The 13705-nt window shown below is 41.7% G+C and overlaps 1 protein-coding gene across 18 annotated transcripts in view; it reads left to right on the plus strand.

Annotated features, from left to right (window-relative positions):
- The first annotated feature begins 878 nt into the window (after positions 1–878).
- Positions 879–13705, plus strand: part of ABI2 (abl interactor 2) — a 108832-nt gene continuing 96005 nt past the window's right edge. For 7 of the 18 annotated variants that reach the window (XM_038422599.2, XM_038422608.2, XM_038422607.2 and 4 more), the window contains exon 1: positions 1020–1259. In XM_038422599.2, coding sequence (XP_038278527.1) covers positions 1143–1259 — 117 coding nt within the window. In that variant the 5' untranslated portion in view covers positions 1020–1142. Of the gene's footprint in view, positions 1260–7804; positions 7989–13705 lie in introns of all 18 variants that reach the window. The other 11 variants (XM_038422600.2, XM_038422602.2, XM_038422603.2 and 8 more) reach the window with 5 other exon arrangements.

Here is a 13705-nt window from a genome sequence, read left to right on the forward strand (position 1 = left end):
GTGGTTTTTGCTGATTCAGACTACCACTCTGAAACCTGTCACAATATATTTAGTCAATGATGGCCTTTAGTTTAATTGTAAAAAGAAAAGGAGTACTTGTGGCACCTTAGAGACTAACAAATGTATTAGAGCATAAGCTTTCGTGAGCTACAGCTCACTTCGTCGGATGCATGCAGTGGAAAAGCTGAATCCATCCGATGAAGTGAGCTGTAGCTCACGAAAGCTTATGCTCTAATACATTTGTTAGTCTCTAAGGTGCCACAAGTCCTCCTTTTCTTTTTGTGAATACAGACTAACACGGCTGCTACTCTGAAACCTGTCAGTTTAATTGTAGTATCAGTTAATTGTTGTTACACAGCATCCTCTATTCAAGGATTATACCCTAGATTTCCAGGGAACTGGACTTGATTTATTATACCCTGTGATGGAAACCAAAGAAAACCAGAGAACGAGGGTGTTGGAAACTTATTGAACATCAAGGGTCAGATTTTCAGCTCTGAAAGGATGGATACGTACTAGGATTGTACACCCCTGTACTCGCCTCAAACTCTCATATGCACATGTATAGCAGGGGTCCAGATGTGCAAGTGCAAAATGCCTGTTCGGTGCACAGCAGTGGGTAAGGAAACCGTTCTGGGGGCTGCTGGATTGAAAATGCAGCACTTGGGAGGCAGCACAGGGATGGATGCAAGTGCAGAGAGAGGATTTCCTTGGTTTCGTCCCTCCCCCCAACTCCAGCCCGTCAGTCATGGCTGAGTCCCCGTAACACACAACCCCTGCCCTGCACAGCCAGAGGGTCTCCCTCTGTTCTCCCCAGCCCTCCTGTTTCATCCCTCTTCAACGCCCTCCCCTCACGCCTCCCCAGCCCCCCTCGCCCCTCCGGCTCCCCCCGCGGCGGGGACGGGGCTGCCGGCGTACAGCCCCCGCGCCCCAGGCCGGGACGAACCGGAAGCGGGTGTGCGCGTGAGGGGCGCCGGGGGCGCGTGAGGCGAGGGGGAGGGGCGGGGGGGGGGTCTGTCTGGCCCGGGTTCTGCGCCTGCGCGGTGGGGTGGCCGGTGGTTGCGCCGCGCCGCGCCGCGCCGCGGTGGGTGTTTCTCTCCCTGGGCCCCCGGCCCGGTCTCGGCGGCGAGGAGGATGTGAAGATGGCGGAGCTGCAGATGCTGCTGGAGGAGGAAATCCCGGGCGGGCGCCGGGCCCTCTTCGACAGCTACACCAACCTGGAGCGGGTGGCCGAGTACTGCGAGACCAACTACATCCAGGTGCCGGCGGGGCCGGGCGGCGCCGCCTCCCCCCGCGGGCTGAGGGGCTCCAGCTGGGGGCATGACCGTGGGGGGAGGGGGGTGGCTTCTTCCGCCCAGCCCGGCTCTCAGCCCGCGGGGGCACGGAGCTGGCAGCGGGGGTGCCGCCGCCTGGGGAGACCGGTTCACCCCCCGAAAGCCCTCCCCGGGGGCCGCATCTTGGCGCCCCAGGCTCCTCTCCCTGATGCCCAGCCCGGGCTGGCTCCGGCGGGGAGAGGAGCTGGAGGGGTTTCGCCCCTGGATTGAGCCCATCTGTCGACTCACACGGGACCCGAGGCGGCACCGCTGGGCAGGCTGGGGGAGCAGAGCTGATGAGGGCTGTAGGGGTGACCGCCGACGGGGGCGGGAGGAGATGAAGCGGGGGGGGGGGTATTGACAGGGCTCGGCCTTGCAGGGATCTTAGATCAGAGGCAACCACTTGCCGTCGGCATGGGGGGGGGGGAAGAAGCGAGTTAGGTTGGCAGCAGTTACAGAGACGGGAAGAGGGGGTGCTGTAGGTATTGGTGGGGAGTAACACGGGCCGGGTAGGTGTGGCGGAAGGAGACTAGTGCTGGGGGGGGGGGGTTGCTGAGAGGAGTGGGGCAGGGGGCTGTCAGAATGAGATCACTCCTGTGGGGCGAGGGGTAGCAGTAAAATAGAGATGTGGCCAGGGAAGAGGGGGAAGGTGGAATCAACAGCCTGGTGTCTGTCGAGAATTTCGCACAACTCTCCTCACTATAGCACCGTAGACTCATTGAAAGAAGTGCATGGGACCCCCGTTTCATATTCTCTCTCTCCCCCATATGGAAGCCGGTTTTGTGCGTTTCTTTCAGAACTGGCACATAAGGATGATAATAGCTGTGGCCAGTTTGAGATGTTGGTGGGATTAGCGTAGCAGGTGACCCCCCCCCCGGGGGGGAAGGGGAATGATATAACCAGTGGCGGGGGTGTGTGTGAAAGAATAGTTAAAATAATGTCACTATAGAAGAGGTTACGCTGTTTAATTCACGGCATCCACGTCGTAGAATGACCAACGTTTTATTAGGAAAAATATTTTATTTATTGATATTTTAGGTCATTTACAATAAGTTTTTAATTAGTGTGATGACACAGCTAAATACATACTTTGTTACAAAATGAACAGTATTTAACAGCATGTTATATCATTACTATTTTTTCCTTTTTTCAAATTATTTAATCAAAACTGTACTTTGATAATATGAATGTTTTAAATATGCAACTTTTTAAAATCTATATTGTGAAGCTGAGTGTCTTTTGGATGGGTGGGAAGAGTCTCAAAGGCAGAGGAAGAAGGGAGATGCAATTCAGTTATTGTCCTCTGTGTATGCCCTTCTTGACTATCTGTTGTCCCTATAGATACAAGATGATTGTGTCCATTTTATTGTTTGTATTACCATATAGCACGTAAGAGCCCTCATCATGGACCAAGACCTTGTTGTGCATATCTAAAGATCTCAATGATTTCAGTATTTCCTTTGTATTGTTTTCTTGTGCAATTTCCATTTTTTTTTTTTTGAGTTTATCTGGCACTGTCCTCACAAAATGTTAAGTCTTTCATTAGTAAATATTCTACTGATATAACCAGCTTGGTTAAAGGGCTTCTGAATCTTTTTTTGTTACTGATGTGTCTAGTTATCTATACCATGCTTATGACTATGGTATCTGAGCCTCTTACAAAATTATGTAAATTCACCCAAATAGTTCATGCTTAGAGCTACATTTTCGTTTCTCCTTTTCAGGAACAAGTAGAGGAGACTAAATTACTCTTTATGGTCTATCCCTTTCCAAAACCAAGCAGCACTGTGGACTATTTTGCTCTTAGACATGTGAAAAAGGTTTGTCCTGCAGTTTGTGCAGGTGGTGGTCAGAGTTGTGGTCATTCTTAGCTATGGTGGAGAATTAAGACTCCAAGAAGCCCTGTCTTCAGCTTCTACTAGTTCTGCCATGGTCTTCTAGAACAGTGGCTCTCGACCTTTCCAGATTACTGTACTCCTTTCAGGAGTCTGATTTGTCTTGTGTACCCCAGGTTTTATCCCACTTAGAAACTACTTGCTTACAAAAATAAGTGTCACTGCATACTGCTACTGAAAAATTGCTTACTTTCTCATTTTTACCATATAATTATAAAATAAATCAATTTGTATTTAAATATTGTGTTTGCATGTCAGTGTTTAGTGTATAGAGCAGTATAAACAAGTCATTGTCTGTATGAAATTTTAGTGACTTTGCTAGTGCTTATTATATAGCCTATTGTAAAATTAGACACATGTCTAAATGAATTGAAGTACTGCCTGGAAGACCTCTGCATACCCCTGGTTGAGAACCACTGTTCTAGAATTTCCTTGTGTGTTTGACTGCTGCAGTTTCAGGAGGTCTTTGCTATGGAGACCTTTGCGATGTCTTCGGGCTAGGCCAAGCTAAGATTAAGATTTGAATTTGATCTAATATTGGATGGGTAGCCACTACAGTGATTGGAGCATGAAAGTGATATGCTCATATTGACCTCTTTGCCATCAGTTTGTCAGCAGTTTTGTGTACCAGTTGATGATTTGTAGGATCTGTGCTTTTATTCCGAAGTATAAAAATTGTTGTTAAAATGGGTGGATGTGTAGATCACTGTGAGAAGTCTGACAAGATTCATCTGCTAATATCACTTAATAGAGAATTTGAAGTATACTGTTAATACACATTTGATTTGCTTAGCAACTTGAAAGGTGCTTCAAATATCTTCAGGTATCATTGAGATCTCTGCATGGGATTTGCTAGCTGGAGCAATTGCTGTAATTTGATATGTTTCTTATGAATCTGGGTATTCAGATTGTACAACTTTGGGAGTCATAAACTTCAAATATAGAAATCTGGCTAATCAGTTGTACTTGATTTGTTTTATGAAGAGTCAGTTACTTCAGCACCATTTAAAAACAAAAGCAGGTAAACCTTTCTTATGGTTAGTGTTCGACAAATAGGTAACCAGCCTTCCAGTGCATGTGCTGTTACAATGCCCTACAATCTTGTGATAGCAAATGATCAGATAAAACATCAAATGTATAGTAAGTAATTTAATTTCATTGCAAATATAAGAGGAGAAGAAATGTGAAAGACCAGTGTTTTGGCAGAAAACAGCTTTCTTCAGTTTTAGCTCTAGAAAAATGTTTGCTCTTTTTAAATTCTCCACTGAGTCACTCTTTAGTACACCAGCAATCAACTAATATGGTGACATGCTTTTCAGCGGCCAATAACTCTGCTGAACAGGAAAATAAATTGATACGTGCTATGGAAAAACAAAATTTCCAGATCACACTTAAATAATTCAGACTTTTTTTTAATATCTGACTTAAAGCAAAAATAGGCATAAGGTTACCCAGACCAGTAAATCAGTTTCTAAACTTAAATTCATAAACATAAATATCAAAATATGCAGTCTTTATAGAGAAATGGAATAAAAATAAACATTACTTAACAGACAAGACTTATTCCTACAATAAAAATAAGTTGGGGGAAGCACATAGCGATCTCCGCGTTTTCTTTCAAAAAAGATATAATACAGCATGTATGTGCATTTTTCAAACAACTTTGTTCAGAAGACTCTTTATCAGAGCTGTTAGGGTTTGCTAATCAGAGGCAGGAACCTGATGCTGGTTATTCATAGCCTCATCTTCTCATGCTCTGCAGGTTATACCCAGTTCAGTGCTCAGTCTGCACCATGTTATAAAGTTAACTTTATTGAAGAGTAGCTAATTGATGACCAAGAATTTAATTAACTGTTCAGGGTCTCCATTTTCACAAAAAATATTTGCATAATACAGTGCTTTTGTATGGGTCTCCTATAAGAAGCAAAGAATGCTCAGACTGGTCAATAAGCCACAATTGTATAATTTTGGTGTTTTAGAATTTTCTTTGCTGTTCCAAGAAATGGTACACATGATGTGATTGCACATTTTTTCTAATCACACTTATTTCTATTACTAATATACTAAAATAAATCCTAACATTATCTTGGCTTATCCATCTTTTGAAGGTTATAGTACAGGTCTCTGTGAGAATAATCAACTATTATACTTTGTTCAGACATTTTCTGGTTTACCCAGTGATTGCTGCTTCTCTTAAAAAGCCTCTCCTTTCATGCAATGCATCTAGATTCCAGAACTCATGAACTCTCAAATCTTTTGGCACGCTTTGAAAGCGAGTTGGAAAAATTACCAGATACATGCTGGCTAGAGGACTAAACCTACTTGTCACAAGCAGATATAAAATATTAGAGTGGAGAGCTTCTGCCATTGAGGTCTGTGTTCAGGTGAAAAACCAGCATGCCACATCCAGTTTTTGGGATAGATGCTGGGATTTCTACCAGCTGCTGTCCCTTGAGCCTTCTGAAAGGCACTGTCATTCTCAGTCTTTGAAGAATGTGATGCTCCACTCATCTCTAGTTGCTCGAAAGTAAGAATGAGCTCTCCCTCCCCTCCCCATCTTCAGAGCATCCAGGCTGCTGTGAGGGGTGTGTGTTTCCAGTATTGTATTGACTTCTCCAGTCTCCTGGCTGTAGTGAGGAGAGGAGCGGCCAGTAGGTTTCTACTACTCTCTTTCCTCTAGAGCAGGGGTTGGCAACCTTTGAAAAGTGGCATGCCAAGTCTTCGTTGATTTAAGGTTTCGCGTGCCACTAATATATTTTACATTTACAGGGGCCCCTGACAGAACCCCAGACTGGCAGCGGGCTGAGTGGGGCTGGCGGCCAGGACCTTGGCTGGCAAGGGGCTGGGTGGCTGGAACCCCATACTGTCAGCAAGAAGAGCGGGGCCGATGGCTAGTATCCCAGACCGGCAGCAGGCTGAGTGGGGCTGATGGCCGGGACCCCGGCTGGCAAGGGGCCGGCGGCCAGAACCCCAGACTATCAGCGGACTGAGCGGGGTGGCAGACAGAACCCCAGACCGGCAGTGGGTGAGCCGCTGCCGGTCTGGGGTTCTGCTGGCTCCTGCCAGCCGGGGTCCTGGCTGCCGGCTCTGATCAGCCTGCTGCTGGATAAGGGTTCCATTCACCCAGGACGGCAGCGGGCTGAGCGGGGCTGGCGGCCGGGACCCCAACTGGCAGCAGGGCCGGCAGCTTAGCCCGCTAGTCTGGGGTTCCATCTGCCGGCTCCTGCCAGCCAGGGTCCCGGCCACTGTTGCCTTCCCATTTGTTCTTAGCAATCCTACCTCATCATGGAACATAAATAAGGGATTTTACTGTATAAATAATGTAAAACAAATACTCTACTGCAGTATTTGCAACCCAAACATTCTGTTCAGATTCTTCTTCTGACCTTACCTATCACTATAGCATATTGTAGCTTGTGTTAGTACATGAGAAACTGACTATAGCCAGATCATTCTATTTTCAATGTCCAATCTAACAGAATTGCATAAAGTAAACAAACAGCACAAATAATGCAAAGTAAACAGGTTTATTAAACTTCTCGTTTTAATATTAAAGTGATGCATGCAAGTAAATTTGTTTTTAAAAATTATTTTTTACCTGACTGTTCCTTTAAATTTTGTTTTCTTTTTAAGCTAGCTGCTAGTGAATTAGTCATTATACTTGGATCTTACAAGTGTGCATGGAAAGCTTGTTCTGCAAATATAAAAGAGTCATTGATGAGTTTAAGGCTGTAATAGTTGAAGAGTGCAGAAAGATGCTGATAAATTAAAGCTGCTTAACAAAATTAGGGAACTGGAAAAGCAAATCTGATGGATCTGTGGACATATCAGTACATAAAATGCTTAGACTTTCAACCTGTTGTTTCCCCAATGCACATGCAGTTTTTACCATCAGACTTGTAGCATTCCATAAAAATCATATAATTTAAATAAGGGAAGGTCCAAGTACTCTCTCCTTTTATGGTATCTACTTATTTTTTTGAATATTGTTGAATACAAAGCAGTATAATAGCTATGTAAACTGAACATTCCTTGTTAATAAGGTTGTATGTAGCCACTATTCTGTTGAAATAAAGCAAGAATTTGTTTGACATGTCTCTCTTTAGGCTCAAAGTTATCTGCTGGAGAGTGAGAAATTCTCATCATTTTCCTTAGGCCATGTCCACACTATGAGTGCTACAGCTGTGTCACCATAGCACTGCAGTATAGGTGCTTCCCACCTCTCTGAGCAGAGATCGAGGGAAGAATTGTCCCATTGACTTAGCTGCGTCTCCACTGGGAATTAAGTTGTCTTAAACTGTAGTGTGCCAGTATGAATTTTTCACACCCCTGAGTGACCTAGCTAGGTTAGTCTAAATTTTAAGTGTATACCAAGCCTAAATGTCTCCCTTTTTGTGCTCTCCCCTTGAGCTTCCCCCTGCAAATTCAGTGAAGATCTTACAAATGCTATTAAAACTGTTTTTCCCAAGCTAGAAGTATTTTATAAAGGGGGATAACTGAAACATGGAATATTTTGCTCTGGGGTCAAGATAACAATAGTAGTAATTGTATTTTCAATTGTTTTTAATTTACTATAACTTTGTGTTTTCCTCCTAGGTGCCTAAACTGTTCAGGCTGTCAGTCCATTAGGAGGCTAATGGTTTTGGCAGATCCTGTTAATTAAATGTGAGGATTTTTAGCCTCCATGTCTAGGTAACGGGATAACCAAAATATCTCCTTCCTGTGGAATGGCATCAGTAATGAGGCTCATGTAGCTAGGAGAAAAATCAGACTGATACAGGTATTTAAGACTTAGAATGAGCACTTTAATTTTTTTTACATATTTTAAATATACCGTAAATATCTAAAAAGGACTGTTATTTTACCCAGTAGTATGTGTACATGTCTTCAATTGATTTTTTTCTTAAAAAATGACTATTTATTTTTTTATACCTATTCGATGGCGTGTATTCATTCATCGCAAGCACATCCGAGTTGTAGGCTGCTGTTACTGTGTATTTATCTTGTGTTCCAGGTTTATGGAGAGATCATTAGTGTGTTGGTTGAATTGGTATTGTGATAATCTCTATCAGCCCATTTTGCCTTTTCCCCCACAATGAGCCATGTAGCTGGTAAACTAGGCCATGCTTTTATCACTCAACCACTGTACTTTCCTTTGTATAACTGTGCCACATTTTACAATGAGTTATTCAAAGCATTTAATAGGTTCACTGAGTTAAAAATCATGGTTTGTAAAATAGTAGGATTGATTCTTCTGTAAGTGTGTTCAGAATAGCATGAGCCATTTGTTATCTGTGTTAAAGGGAGTTATCAGTTTTACTATCCCATGCACTGATGGGAAAACAGAATTTATGAATATTATATAGTTACTGCTGGAAAAGAGGCACATCTATTTTTGTATCGTTGAGTATGTTTGTTGAGAGTGGCATTTTGGTAACTATCTTCTGCTGTATATCTACTTTCTGATGATGTAGACATTGAATAATGTTGATCAAGGATGCTGATTTAGAACAGCAAGTTTATGTTCACTGTTATATGCGCATCATAAGTGTTTTAAAATCTGAATTCTGTTGCTCACATTTTATATGTATTTGTGATCATTAATCTTTGTGGCTTTAGTGCTTTAGGTTTCAGTGCAGGAAGTGGTACACCATTGTGTTGAATATCTAAAACCCGCCCAAAGCCTTTACCAAGGAGCATTCAGCTAAGTGAAAAACCTCAGATCTCCATTAAGTTAAAGTGAACCATGATTGGAGGAGAGAGAACTTCTCTAGCTGGTGTGTTTTTATGACAGATTTTAACTGCAGTCTGAATGCTAAATTGTGCTGGCCCAGTTTTAGTAGAATTTGTGAAGATGAAGTTTTTAAGCCATTCTTTGTTTACTTGTGTATAACTGAAAGCAGCATCTCACAGTAAAGCTTCTGTTTTATTGATCTTTCCCAGCAGGAAGTTGTCTGATACAGTTTGAGAGACAGGAAATGGGGCTCAATGTTTGAATGCACAAGAAGTCTGGAGATGTTTGTTCCAGAATATAGGAATCAGCCTGGATAAAAAACCAAATGTTTATAGATTTGATGAAACTTACGGGGTGTGTCCACACTAGCCTTTACAAATGTGCTAAGTATCTCAAGTGAATTGGTGACCAATTAACTCAAGATAAAGTCCAGTGAGGATGAGCTTTAAGTATGAAGTGAGTTTAAAAAATAAACAATAAATAGGATGTAAAAGGAATGGAATAGACCAATATGCAGCGATGTGGTGTGTTGTATCTATGTAGGCATTCTCTGCATAACTCTGATGGTTAGAAACCTTCGTCTAATTTCAAGTCTAAACTTCCTGGTGTCCCGTTTATACCCATTTGTTCTTGTATCCACATTGGTACTGAGCTTAAATAATTCCTCTCCTTCTCCGATATTTATCCCTCTGGTATATTTATAGAGAGCAATCATATCTCCCCTTAACCTTCTTTTAGTTAGGCTAAACAAGCCACGCTCCTTGAGTCTCCTTTCATAAGACAAGTTTTCCATTCCTCGGATCATCCTAGTAGCCCTTGTCTGTACCTGCTCCAGTTTGAATTCATCCTTCTTAAATATGGGAGACCAGAACTGCACACAGTATTCCAGGTGAGGTCTCACCAGTGCCTTGTATAACAGTACTAAAACCTCCTTATCCCTACTGGAAATACCTCTCCTGATCCATCCCAAAACCGCATTAGCTTTTTTCACAGCCATATCACATTGGCAGCTCATAGTCATCCTATGATCAACCAATACTCCAAGGTCCTTCTCCTCCTCCATTACTTCTAATTGATGCATCCCCAATTTATAACTAAAATTCTTATTAATCCCTAAATGCATAACCTTACACTTCTCACTATTAAATTTCATCCTATTACTATTACTCCAGTTTACAAGGTCATCCAGATTCTCCTGTATGATATCCCGATCCTTCTCTGAATTGGCAATACCTCCCAGCTTTGTATCATCCGCAAACTTTATTAGCGCACTCCCACTTTTTGTGCCAAGGTCAGTAATAAAAAGATGAAATAAGATTGGTCCCAAAACTGATCCCTGAGGAACTCCACTGTTAACCTCCCTTCAGCCTGACAGTTCACCTTTCAGTAGGACCTGTTGTAGTCTCCCCTTTAACCAATTCTTCATCCACCTTTCGATGTTCATATTGATCCCCATCTTTTCCAATTTAACTAATAATTCCCCGTGTGGCACAGTATCAAATGCCTTACTGAAATGTAGGTAAATTAGATCCACTGCATTTCCTTTGTCTAAAAAATCTGTTACTTTCTCAAAAAAGGAGATCAGGTTGGTTTGGCACGATCTACCTTTTGTAAAACCATGTTGTATTTTGTCCCATTTACCATTGATTTCAATGTCCTTAACTATTTTCTCCTTCAGAATTTTTTCCAGGACCTTGCATACTACAGATGTCAAACTAACAGGCCTGTAGTTACCCGGATCACTTTTTTTTCCTTTCCTAAAAATAGGAACTATATTAGCAATTCTCCAATCATACGGTGCAACTCCTGAGTTTACAGATTCATTAAAAATTCTTGCTAATGGGCTTGCAATTTCAGGTGCCAATTCCTTTAATATTCTTGGATGAAGATTATCTGGGCCCCCCGATTTAGTCCCATTAAGCTGTTTGAGTTTCACTTCTACCTCAGATACGATAATATCTACCTCCATATCCTCATTCCCATTATTCATGCTACCATTATCCCTTAGATCCTCTCTAGCCTTATTAAAGACTGAGGCAAAGTATTTGTTTAGATATTGGGCCATGCCTAGATTATCCTTAACCTCCACTCCACCCTCAGTGTTTAGCAGCCCCACTTCTTCTTTCTTAACTTTCTTCTTATTTATATGGCTATAGAACCTTTTACTATTGCAAGGTCCAACTCTACTTGACTTTTAGCCTGTCTCCCTTTATCCCTACATGTTTTGACCTCAGTAAAGTAGCTTTCCTTGCTGATCCCTCCCATCTTCCACTCCCTGTATGCTTTGTCACTTTTTTTCTGTTTTATGATCAAAGAAGACTTGCATCTTATTTTTACAGATGTGTGGGTTTTTTTGCTTGGTTTGACCGTAAAAATATAAGTAGTATGAGGTTTTGTTTTCACTGTTTTTGATGTAGGCTGCCTTACAGGTTCAGAGAACTGGAGTGAGAGCTTTCTCTGCCCTTATTTGAAAGGTCATGGTGTTAAATCTTTGACAAAGATCTTTCTTCCCAGCTGATTGTCAGTTGTTTGACTTAAAAAGAAAAGGAGTACTTGTGGCACATCTTAGAGACTAACAAATTTATTTGAGCATAAGCTTTCGTGAGCTACACTCACTAGATGAAGTGAGTGTAGCTCACGAAAGCTTATGCTCAAATAAATTTGTTAGTCTCTAAGATGTGCCACAAGTACTCCTTTTCTTTTTGCGAATACAGACTAACACAACTGCTACTCTGAAACTTGACTTAAATAAGGCTAACAAAAACAGTTTTGACAAGTCTAACTTAATCCTTTCACATGGCAGTTGCTCAGCTTTCACATTCTGAATACATAATGTTGGCCAAGTTCTGCCATTGACATAGCAACTTCAAGGAATAACAAAGCAAGACCTCAATTTCTAAAATTTTTAAAAGAAAAAAAAAAAAGGCAGAAAGCTCTTTTGGAGGAAGAAGTCCTTTGTGTTTTTTATAAACCATAAAGAACCAAAAATGAGCTCATTTTTTCTTTTGGATGTCACCTTGAAGACAGTACTGTATCATATGTGCTACATCATATGGCTAGAGGCTATGTTGAATCAGCAGTTTTCCACAAGTGAGATATCCTTTGAGGCTGATGTATACCATTTCGTTTGGTGAAGAGAAAGGTTGGTCTTGTGGTTAAGTACTGGAATGGAATTTGAGATTTTGGCATCCATTCCTGGCTCTACCCCAGACTTCCTTTCTCATATTGGGTAAGTCACTTTCTTTCTCTGTGCTTTAGTTCTCCATCTGTAAAATGGGGATAACACCTCCTTTCTGTCCTGACTACTGTTTTTAGATTGTGTACTCTTTGGGACAGAGACTGTCTTGCGTGCATTTGTATAGTGGTTGGCACAGTGAGGCTCTGATATCAGTTAGGGGCTTTAAGCACTACCATAATACAAATAATAAACACTAAAGCAGGGGTAGCTATGAAAGGCCAGACAACCCCAAGGGTTCAGTAGGAGTTGGAGTGAGATACAATTTAAAGAGGAAGAATGTTGAATTTGAGACCCTGAAGTGCAAGGATTGCTCTGAATCCTGAATCACAGAAGGGTTTTCTGTTTTATATATGTATTTTGTGAATTTGTGAAACTTATTTCTAATTTTGCTGTTAAACAGATACACCGCTCCAGGATGCCATTGTCTACATTGTATGCTTCTACACAAACCGAATCTCACCTTGAGCAGTTATGTTCTGTCTACCTAAACTCCTATGCAGTTTTAATTAATATAGTTCATATGTAAAATGCCTTTTATCTCTAGATCTCAGGGCCTTACAAAGGAAGATAAGTATCATTTCTGTTTCACAATATGAGGAAATCAAGTCGCACGCAAGTGAGTTTACTTCCCCAAGGATCCATCTCCATTGGGCTTTGCACACAGTTAATGGCACTGCTTAAATAGTTTTTACTGTAGTCCTGCTAAAGCTAGTTCTAACATGGGACTGCCAAATGGAGGCATGTGTGAAAGGAAGAATAATCTTGTGGTTAAGGCATTGGGTTGACAGAGCCCTGCTTGGATTCAAAATTTTATCCATGTCTGATCTGTGATCCCCAAAAATGGTCCCAGGATATGGATACCTCTGGATTTGCAGGGCTCTATGGATCAGAACTCAGGAGAGCTGTGTCCTGTTTCTGGCTTTGCTACACGCTTCCTGTGTATTCTTGGTTAGTCACTTTATCCCCCTGTACCAAAATTTCTCATCTGCAAAATGAGATTTGTACTTCCCTAATTTGGGATGTTGAGACTATATTGTTGATAAATTTTACAATCAGTTGCTAGACTGCACTTTGGTTCATTATGAAATATACTCAAGAAACCAAATAACCAATGTCAGGTTTATTAATATGGTACAGGAAAAAGGTTCTATACAATATCAGTCTCCGAAGAGCAGTCCTGTACAGCGATGGTACAGTCACCTTATACCCAAGGTGTGTTCTACCAGGTCACACATTTCAGTTGGTATTATTTATATGATTTTACAAGTTACACCTCTCTTTACGCATCACTAAAATCCAACCCTCAGTTTAACCCAGTTTCCTAACTTGTTTTTTTTTTTTTTCTTTTCTTCCTTATATTTGTTTTGGGTGCTAGCCTTCCAGGTACTGGTCTGTGAAGGTTCTTCCTTAGCTTGTACTAAGACATAAAATAAATGTATCTTGATTTTTGACAAGTTTCCTGTCCGCTTAATGCAAATGCAAGGAGTTATAGGATACTTAGCATCAGTGAACTAGATCATGGTAT

Source organism: Dermochelys coriacea, chromosome 11 (assembly GCF_009764565.3).
Source record: "Dermochelys coriacea isolate rDerCor1 chromosome 11, rDerCor1.pri.v4, whole genome shotgun sequence".
Lineage (NCBI taxonomy): Eukaryota > Metazoa > Chordata > Testudines > Dermochelyidae > Dermochelys > Dermochelys coriacea.